Here is a 10,196-nt window from a genome sequence, read left to right as displayed (position 1 = left end):
GGGCCCCTAAAGTGCTCCGCACGTAACATTATATGCCTCTAAATGAACAAGCATGTCCTTCCATGTATAAGCCTATATTTCAAGTAACGTACGAGTAGTTACCTTAATGTTATCTTACTAGATTGCTTTCCTACCCTTGTTTTCTGTTTACAAAATGAGTGAAGGCAATTGTATCCATTACCAAAATCTGTACTATTCTAATGCACATCCACAATGCGTCACATCTTGGATATTTTATGATACTAAAGTGTCATTTATTTTGATGTCCGGTGGCTCCCTGGGATGGTCGTGTCCTTGAATCAATATGTACGCTTACATATTCAACTCTGTCCACATTATTCCAACCAAGACAAAACTTATTCACAAAAATGATGCTAATCAGTTTGTGGAGGCGAGCAAAAGTTTTCATTTTGATGTGTAGCATCTTTTAATGATGATACGAGTTTCTCGAGCAGCTAATGTTAGGCCCTCATATTTCCCAGTTTTGTTTCCTCTGAAGAAGGCTACCACAACAAAATTATATTTCGGCCTCAGAATTTCTTCTTTTATCCCCCCAAGTATCAGTTGCAGGTTTGCCTACATTCAGCGGAAAGCCCTACCATTAGAATTCACTTGAACGGAGGCAGAAGACAGTCCAGCTATATAATCAAGAAACAGCACACTTAACTTTGAAAAACTACATGTCCCATGGTCGTGCACTAATAATGGCACTCCATCATTACTCCTCCCACTTCCATCATCACTACATGCACTTTGTGAATGAGGGCACATTTTCAGCCAAACATATTCCAAGCCATCTGAACGCTTTTCTAAATGTGCATTCTATGTTGAGGACTGGGAAGGAATACAGACCAACCAGTGAAGTCAACTCACCAGTGTGCAATAACAACAGAACTTTCTGTGCATGCACGAGTGCATCATAAAACAAAAAGCACTTCAGTGGTGCTGCTTATGTCATTACCATTTGCTACCCAATTTACCACCACCTGTTTTGGAGCGAAACGAGGCTTGGTGCAAAAGTGCACATCTCACTTTTTGTGCGAGAGGTCACCGTGAGTGCTGCTGCTTCGAAATTCGGCCCAAAGGTTTTATTTCTTCAATAAACTGCAAACATTTGGCCGACTACAGTTTACCTGAAAAACTGCAACTCAGCTTGTCTCTTCTCTTGGCCGTGACATAACTAGACCCAGAAGATAAAACTGACAAGCTGTGTTGTTACAGAATAAGGTACCAAGTTGGCCACCAGCTAGCTTGCATTTGAAACTTTATCTCTCATCACAGCAGCAAGCAAAACAGCAGCAAAGCAACATGAAAAAAAGACACTTTGGCCGCATGAAATTTTAATGGTGTAAATATTGCCACAATACTGGGTACTGACGACACAAGTCCCACAGAAGATCTCATCGTCATTGTATTCACTGCCTGACAACTTGTGCGATTACACAGAATGGCAAATTATCACTTTGCTCACTTTGTAACCATGGCCCAGATAGCCTGCCCTGAAACCCATTTATGGTTGCACCAGCTCAATTTGACGTTTTAATTTAAAAGCAAGCAGTTCCATTCAGCGAGTTATCAAAACAAACAAAAAATTCTTTAATAACACGATTCATCAAACAAATGTGGTGAAATATTTTATCCTTGAAAGAAACACCAATTCTCTTCTTTGTATTAAGAGGCACATCAAAGGCAACCCATAAAAGTGTGCAAGCAAAGTGTTAAGCGCCAGCATCAAAGTGAAACAACATAAAAATTCTTGCAGAAGTTAACCTCAGTTGCTCAAGGTGTATAAATGAAATGCAGTCATGGACAAATGAAATGTGATACAAAAATGAACCAGAACATGCAAAATTTAAAAAATACTGTTCCGTTAAATAATGCCGTGTTATTGGTATATGTTGGAAGCCACCATTCCCAACATTGGTTTTTGTAACTAAGCCACGCGACATTTCGAGTTGCATAGAAAGAAATCGCGCTATATGCGAGTTATGGTTCATATTTTCGTCTTTGCATTTCATCTGTCCATGACTGTACAGTATTCAAGTTTATTGGTGCAGTTTCTGAAGAACCAGTCTTCTACTTACAAAATTCAAGGCTAGCTGCTAAGGGCATTTGACTGTGGCATCTACCTTGTTGATTTTTAAACAAGTTCTTATTGACTGTTCAGATTGTGACACACAATTTTCAACAAAAAATGGCGACACCAATTGTGGTGCGCAAGTGTCATGCACAACTTTCAATACAGACATACAAATGGCCTGTATGATGTAAGACTGCCTTAAACTGAAGGCAACCAGCAAGTTGGTTTGAAACGAAAGTTTGACCTTCCCATAGCCATTTTAGCGTTGATTCTGTGCCAAAAAATTCCTCAATTGCAGAGAAATCACTACTCAAACGCTGATCAAATGTGACACAAACAGCGACTGCAGCCACTGTTTGCATCACAATAAACCAGAAGCAAGCAAGGCAGCGATGTATAGCGAATAGAAGCAACCGAATAGAACGCTACCACGTACTGAACGGTTTGGTCAGTTTCGGTCAAATCAGTCGTGCTTTCCCAAACTCCTATGTCCTTTGCAGCTCCCGACCATTAAGCAAAATGTCCCTTCATGGGCCCCATGATCAGTGTTGACGCTTTCTTGAAGAAAAACATTGTCCTTTTGGGGCCCCGCATTGAACCAACCGCTTGTGCGTAGCTCGCCTGCTTCCTCGAAAAGCGGTACTGCCGCCCCAAGTACGGACAAGTAGCGTCTCCCAGTGGCAACCAGGAAAGATATTGCGCACGCCAGACGTTCTAATCTCTTCCAGTGCAAGTTGCGCGGTGCAGTCAGTGGCAGCGGCACCTGCCTTCACGTTTTCGCTGTTCTCTACCTGATTTTAAAAGAAGCTACGCATAAGAGTAATCAGATTTATGATGCAGTACTGCTCCCTTTAAAACGTAAAGGAACAGGGGCGGTATTCTCGAGTTTTGTCCCTTTTGCGTCCCTTTCAAAGTGTCCCTTTTGGCGAGTCCTGATTGGCTAAAAGCCAACAGCCGGAAGTGACGTAACGCAAGCGCGGCAAACCTACTGCCAACCTTCCTCCATGCTGCCAACGTCCCTCTCTTAACCGGAAGTTACGTCACGATGAAAGGGACGCAAAAGGGACGTTTTCAAAAGGGACAGTTACGAGAATACCGCCCCAGAACAGACTTTTGTGGAGTGCTCTAGCTCACATGAAAGCCAGCATTTCGTATCATGGGGTAACCATATGCAATTTCTAAATAAATTAGTAGAAATAATTTCATTTCGACCCCAAACTTCCTGAAGTTTGAAAGGCGGCTCCATGTAGTGTCCAACGTGACACTACTGTACACATACAAACAGCTCTGCGGGTGTCAATGCAAGATTCAAAAACTGCATAAAGGATTATGAAAGGCTGCATTTTATTGTTACGGACAAATTTTGAAACGCCTCTTTTCTTCTCGCACACAGTTAAAAGCATGTCGCTGCACAGCTCCCTGCTATGGTTGCCATCACTCCTTTTGGCAACACGCTTAAAGGGACACTGAAGGCAACCAAAAAGTTGTTTTGACCTTCCTTCCCACAGCCATTTTAGCGTTGATTCAGTGTAGAAAGGTGCCTTAATTGCTGAGAAGTCGCTAATCAAACAATGCATTTTTCTTTCTTGTTTCCCTCACAGCAATCCATGATGCAAACAGTGGCTGCTGCAGCCGCTGTTTGTGGCACAGTAAATGGGAAGCAAGCAAGGCATAGGTGATGTATGGCGGTTACAAGCAACCGAACACAACGCTACCACGTATCAAGTGGTTTCATGCCTTCCCGAACTCTCTTGTCTTTTGCTGCTGTGGACCACTAAGCAAAATGTTTCTTAATAGGACCTATGATCAGTTTTGACACTTTGTTGAGGAAAAGTATATCGTCGTTTGAGGCTGCGCGAATGTTGGCATGTTGGTGTCAAACCAACCACTCGTACGTAGCTTGCTCCTGCACACCTCCTCGCACAGCGGAACTGCCCCAAGCCCCAAGTGTGGACAAGTAGAGCCATCCAGTGGCAGCTAGGGGAGACGTTGCATATGCCAGGCATTGCGCACAATCGAAAATACTGGACTGGATAAGCATTTCCGGGCGGTTTTTTTTAGTGCAGCAAAAGCACGCAGAGGGCCATAATAAAACTGGCTATGCCCACTGTACTACACCCGTGTCGCAAAATAATCTATCGGCTGTGCTCTCATGATATTGTTTCTAGCTTTCTTTTTGGCTTTCGACGTTCAAACACAACACTACAAAAGCTTCCAGGTAATTTTTATAAACTTCTGAAAGTGTATTGTTAAAATATCAGTTGCGCAATTATAACCCCTTCTGGTGTATGTTGCGCAGTATAGTCGGGCAGCGACACCGGTCTTCATGTTCTCACTATTTTCTACCTTGTTTTAGAAAATCTACGCGTAAGAGCGTGGTATGTATGTGTGTTCTCGCTGAGCTAATCTGTCGATCTAGTACAACTTGTATTTTGTCTTCAGTGTCCCTTTAAGGCTGGCAGATCTAAAAATTCCGCTTGCAAACGTTCTAGGACCTTATCGGGGAAACCGTTTCGGTTCAAGGTGTTTGAAGTGATGCCCTTTGATTTGGAATAGAGAATGAAAATAGGTTGCCTGTCCCTTTAACATTCAATGTTAAACACACGCTTATTCCCAATATGCAGTAGTCAAGCCCCAATAACTTCACTTTTCTTGCTTTGCTGTTGTACAAACACAAGTAGGAATTAGAAACAAACATTTTGTGTACATGAAACAGCACTGCACTCCTGTTTCAGCTGAGCAAGAAAGGCAATACAAATGTTTCAATCAAAACACATTGCAAAATGAGAGATTTAAAGGGGCCACGAAGACAAAAAAACAAGTTTGGTTCATTAAAAAGGATGTTTTGTCTCTATAACACCAATTTTATCACCACCTTCAAACAAATAATCTTCATTAAAAAGGATGTTTTGTCTCGATAACACCAATTTTATCGCCACCTTCAAACAGACCATTCAACAGTGGCAACTACCTGGCCACTTTCCAGTAATTTTTTATGACTTCGCAGAATTTTGTTTGTGCGTTCGGCGGCTGCCACCGCCAAAAAAACATGACTGGGAGATTGTAGTGGGGCCTCTAGTTCCGTTTGATGAAAACACTTCAACAACAACACGCAGTAAACACACTGATAAAAATTTTCATAGTGCCGGTCTATAACACGTCACTTCTGCCGTATTACGTCACTATAGTGAAAAATTTTAAAGTCGAATATTTTTTGCCTTTATTCGGCAAAACAAAACAAAAAAAAATACGGCTGACGATTACGATACTCCCTAGTGTGAAATTTGTGCGCAGGGCAAACTGCCGTTTCATGGGCGATGACGCGTACCTGCTTCGTCTCACCTAGCGATCGCCGCACAAGTGAACGCACGAAGGCGTGCAATATACTCTGGCATTGCCTCGTAGCGCGTCACCGCGGGGGACCCCGTCTCACGCATTTCACCACACTTTCATCCTCTGCTTTCCTGCTACCCCGTTTCCTATCTCGTTTGGTTTTCAGTGTCTCCTCCGATCACTCGGGGTTACAGCGAGGGACGACTGTGCCGTGAAACCACAGGAGCGGACACTTAAGTGCTGCGCACTAAAGGTCTTTTGTGGCTGGAATGGAGCTGCGTGAGCTACCAAAGTCTCAAACAGAACAAAGATGTATTTTGTCTTCATGGCCCCTTGAACGGTTTTCAGCAAAGCCTTCACCGAACGCACGAAAAATGTGCTGACAAATAACTCTTCCGGCATACAACACAACCAGATAGCACGCAAGTCACAACACTACACAACACAAGTCACATCACAACTCATCATTTCGGACCATCACATGTCTCGAACAATTTTCACCAGCCCCTCACAGCCTTACGAGCAGCACAATATCTAGGGCACTCATAAAATGTCGTAGAACCTAAAAACCATTCTTTTCTGCAGATGTACAACAAAAGGCTTCTTTCCTATGGCCCTCACAGCCAATTTCAAGTGAACTAAGTGAATTAGCAAACAAAGTGCATTAGTAGGGACAAAGAAAATCAGCCAAACATTTCTTTAGCAGATCTACGGTGAACCACACCTACAATCTGCATCACATGACTAAAACTAAACAAAAAGAAAGCACTCTTTTCTTGCAGACATACCTGAGAAACTTAAATAATACAGTAAATACAACACCATTAACAGAAGCAACCCCTAAAAGGGTTAGACTATGTTATGCGCATAATGCTGTACAATTAGAGCAGAACTCATTTGCACACCCGACAGAATGACATGTGGAACAATTAGCGGTGTCTGCCGTAAAATCTTTAACACGTCACCTGTGGTTCACACAAGAGTTAAGGTACCCTCATCAACAACTGACTGAAGTGTAAGAAAGTGTAGTTTTTTCTTTTCTTGCTGCATGCCCTTAGAATGACCCACCTATTGCCGCACACCAATTTTAAGGCTCCGCAATGGTCCGAGTGCACAGCATGGTGCGCATAACACTGTTTAAACAAAAGGCACCCCCGGTGCCGGAACACAATAAAAACACAAGCAAGGAGTATCACAGCACTACGAAATGGCATTTGGGTTGAATAAAAAGAGGGCAACTATACCCACAAAAAACAAACAAGTACATTGCAAGACCTTCATACTTTGAATGAAGGGAGATGCATTTGAAAGACGTGAATTGTCGAGTCCGCTAGACACCTGTTCACTTGACTTTTACTCCGAGTTCATCCAGCTCATCAGGGGGCCGCTAAAATTACTTGCACGGACTCTACACACAGCACACAGCCGTTGATACAATACATGGCCGCACCCACGCAAGCTTGATGTTACTGCCTTAGGCTGAGAACAAAACTTCAAGGTTGGTGAAGAACTCTCAGCACAAAATTTTGTGATCATTGGTGCCCAATTAGCATTTGTCATCAGCAAAAGCATAGGGCAGTAGCAGTAAAAATACAGTAGCATTGCAATCATGGTCATAACCACATACAGGCATTCATTAAAAACTTGAGTCATAATTCCTGGATCTCTCCAAAAATCACGTGTTGGACACAAAAGTAAGCTCATTGGCACATGCCTACGCTACCCTTGCCCTTACCAAGTTCATTGGCAGGTTTCTAAGATTTGAAGATAAAATATTTTGACTGCACCTTCAAAAATGAGATGTGGCACGTCTGGACAAGCGACGTCACTTTGTGCACAGCTCGTGTAGGTTCATTTTCAATGTCTTTTTAGACTTTTTTGACACAAAGGAGTTTGGGGGGGGGGGAGTGGCATCACAGTCTGTCAACTCGTGCACGGCGCCAGTGTTCCCCACTTGCTAAGAAAACAGTGTCAAGCATGTACTTAACACATTTCCTCTCCAGGAGCAGTGGGGGAATGCTGATGTCACAGCAGCGTGGCTGAACCAATCTTCAACAACATGTGCTCAGACATGAGTTTTGGTTTTGACGTTTTGCTTAACTCTTTCATTGCCACGGGAAATGAACTGATTTTTAGGGGTCTAAGATGACATTTTTTCTGTGCTAACATATCGCAGTGTTATAAAATGCAGATGATTCAATGCCCTTTCCAACGACACCAGTTTTAATAATTTTGTAACAACTAATGATTGCAAAAAAAAAATTATCAAATTCAATGTTTTTGTCCAGGTGTAGAACCACCAGTAGTAGGAATAATTTAGAATATACATTTTGTAGGTAAACATTTCAAAAACCCACTCTAGAAAAAAAATTTATTTGCTCGGTACAATTTGTCAGATATCGAAGAAAATGCTATCCCGCGTGGTGCCCACCCCTTGTGAAGCCCAACCTCTATTTCAAATTTAGTAATTTTGGATGGTTCTCTGGAAGAAATCTGGTGGTTTGACATTATTAATAACACCAATTAGTCTCCACATGATGTAAAAACACCTTGCCAATGATTACGGCCAGTACAAAATTCGAGGCAAGCAAGCGATGCAAAGAAACCCACTTGGAGTTGAAAACGAAGCTCTGTGGCGGATGCTTGTTGACGTTCTGATCGTCACTTATCTGTCAGAATTTTCGCTTGCAGTTTATTATCACCGGCGATCGATTTGAATAGCCGTGGTAACGAAAGAGTTAATGCCGTGCTAGTTTTACAAGCTGTGACGGCAACTTGTTTTCAGCGTCTCAAGATCATGGTGCCAGATATTTTGGTGAACCCAGCAAGCTGTGCAAAGTTATTGCTGAGACAAGAGCATGTGTAAGACCTTAAACTAATGCCCCAAAATGGAACACTGTAAAAGCTCAAGTTCATTTTTTTTTTTTTTCATTCACGCATTTATGTGCCATACCTCCCTTGGCAATTAAAAACTATAAAAAATCTGGGCCACTTCCATAGAATTGAAGAGTTATGGCCACCGGGCTGACAAAAGCTGACTCCAGCATTAAAAAAATAAATAAATGCACAATGCACGAGTGCAAGCCTCAAAGCCAAACTTTTACACACACATTAGCCAGTAAATGGTAACTACAGCTCTGCAACTCTTACTCACTGTACACATTTCTTCTCAGTATCAAGCATTTAGGAAAGAATAGCCTGGCTAGATAATGCAAGAGATCATATACATCACAACAGACCATTTAATGTGTGTATACGTGTGTGTGTGTGTATCAGCATGTATATTTATAGATGTCTGTATGTCCTTTGATCTTCTCCTTTGAAGAACTATCTCTGGTATGTAGTAGACAACCAACAACAATGTGCTCATAAAAAAACCAGTCCAGTGCAAAGGTAAGTGCTTCTCCACATTATACATGTGACAGGTACCAAAGTAAAAATAAAGAAAAGGCAAGGCAAGAATAATTTTACGGAAAGTAGTGAACAGCCTCAAATTAAAAAAAACAAGGGGTAGGGGGTAAGGGGGGGGGGGGGGGGGGGGGGAGAAGAGGAAACATGGCTCCTATGGCGCAACCTGGGCAAGAAATGTGGATAGACTTAAAAAATTACAAGAAAAAGAAAGACACATGAAGACCACTCTGGTTGGCCCCACCGCCTTGGTGTCCTGGCAGTAGGAGAACATGTACACGGGCCATCAGTGAAACCGTGCCACGGGTTCCTCTTCTCTGGGCCAGAAGCACCTCCCCCTGCGCGAGTGTGGTGCCCTCCTAGCCGACCAGGTGCTCCCCAAGGTCCGACACACCGGCTGCCCCTTCCCACTGTCCCCGGCACCAGTGGCCAAGCCCACCCAGTGTCCACTGGCGATGCCGGCACAGCCTGCCCACCCGGCGCCAGCTGACAGGCCCGAGAGGGGGCAGCCCCCTAGGCAATCTCCTCTTTCACGCGGTGGTACATGCTCAGCGAGAGGAGCTCCAGCCAGAGGAAGCCGAAGAGGTCCTCGCTGAACACGATCCAGTGGCCCCGGGAAAAGGATGGGTTTGTGAAGCCATGCCCAGCCACCTGGCCCAGGGCGTGGTACCTGCACCAGCATGAGTGCAAACTTTTGAGCAGCAAGAAGGCCGGGATCGGAGCCCTCATAACATGGGCAGTGGTCAGGCTGCCAGGGTGGGTGCATAATTCTTTTAAAGCACAAGTGCGTGTGAAAGCATCCTGCAGTAGAAGAAACATGGTAAAAAATTGGAGGAGCAGAGTGAAAAAATGAAAACGCACGTAATACTGTACATCCACAAGCTTTCGCACGGTGTCAAGAAATTTGCAGCCGGGTGTAATGTGCGTATTGTGTGTTCCGCCCCGTGCAAGCTGGCTAAAGTTTGCACTATTATGGCAAGTAAGCTACCAGAGACATGCTCAAAGCACGCTATGCTCTACACTGAGTTGGTTAAAAACGTCTACTACAGTATCCCCTTAAAGTGTGAAAGGGTGCATATTGGACAAACTGGACTTTGCTTCAATGAACGTGCGCGAGAGCACCAGCTGGCAGTTAGCAGCAACACGGGCGGGCACCTACAAAACCACTGCAAGCATTGTGGGTGCGAGCCCTTCCTGGATAAGTCGACCCCTCTGAGGAGAGCAAAAACAAAACGGAAAGAGAGGTGATTGAGGTGTTTATAAAAAGAGCAGGCGACAAGTGCTTCAGCACGCCGTCACTAGCGTTAAGTGACAAAGAAATGTCCTTCTTAAATCACAGCGTGTAGTTTAGCACGTGCAGTTGTCCTTCCCTCTT

General features: G+C 43.6%; 1 protein-coding gene across 3 annotated transcripts in view; it reads right to left on the bottom strand.

The window, feature by feature from the left end:
* Nucleotides 1-1,169: 1,169 nt before the first annotated feature.
* Nucleotides 1,170-10,196, bottom strand: part of LOC144155155 (F-box only protein 31-like) — a 38,588-nt gene continuing 29,561 nt past the window's right edge. For 2 of the 3 annotated variants that reach the window (XM_077686435.1, XM_077686433.1), the window contains exon 9: nt 1,170-9,491. In XM_077686435.1, coding sequence (XP_077542561.1) covers nt 9,335-9,491 — 157 coding nt within the window. In that variant the 3' untranslated portion in view covers nt 1,170-9,334. The remainder of the gene's footprint in view (nt 9,492-10,196) is intronic. The other variant, XM_077686434.1, reaches the window with a different exon arrangement.

The sequence above is a fragment of the Haemaphysalis longicornis genome, unplaced genomic scaffold (assembly GCF_048455015.1).
Source record: "Haemaphysalis longicornis isolate Haplotype H1 unplaced genomic scaffold, Haemaphysalis longicornis Haplotype H1 scaffold_1, whole genome shotgun sequence".
NCBI classification, from domain to species: Eukaryota; Metazoa; Arthropoda; class Arachnida; order Ixodida; family Ixodidae; genus Haemaphysalis; species Haemaphysalis longicornis.
The sequence above is the reverse complement of the archived record's forward strand: the minus strand, read 5'-3'. Positions and strand labels throughout refer to the sequence as shown.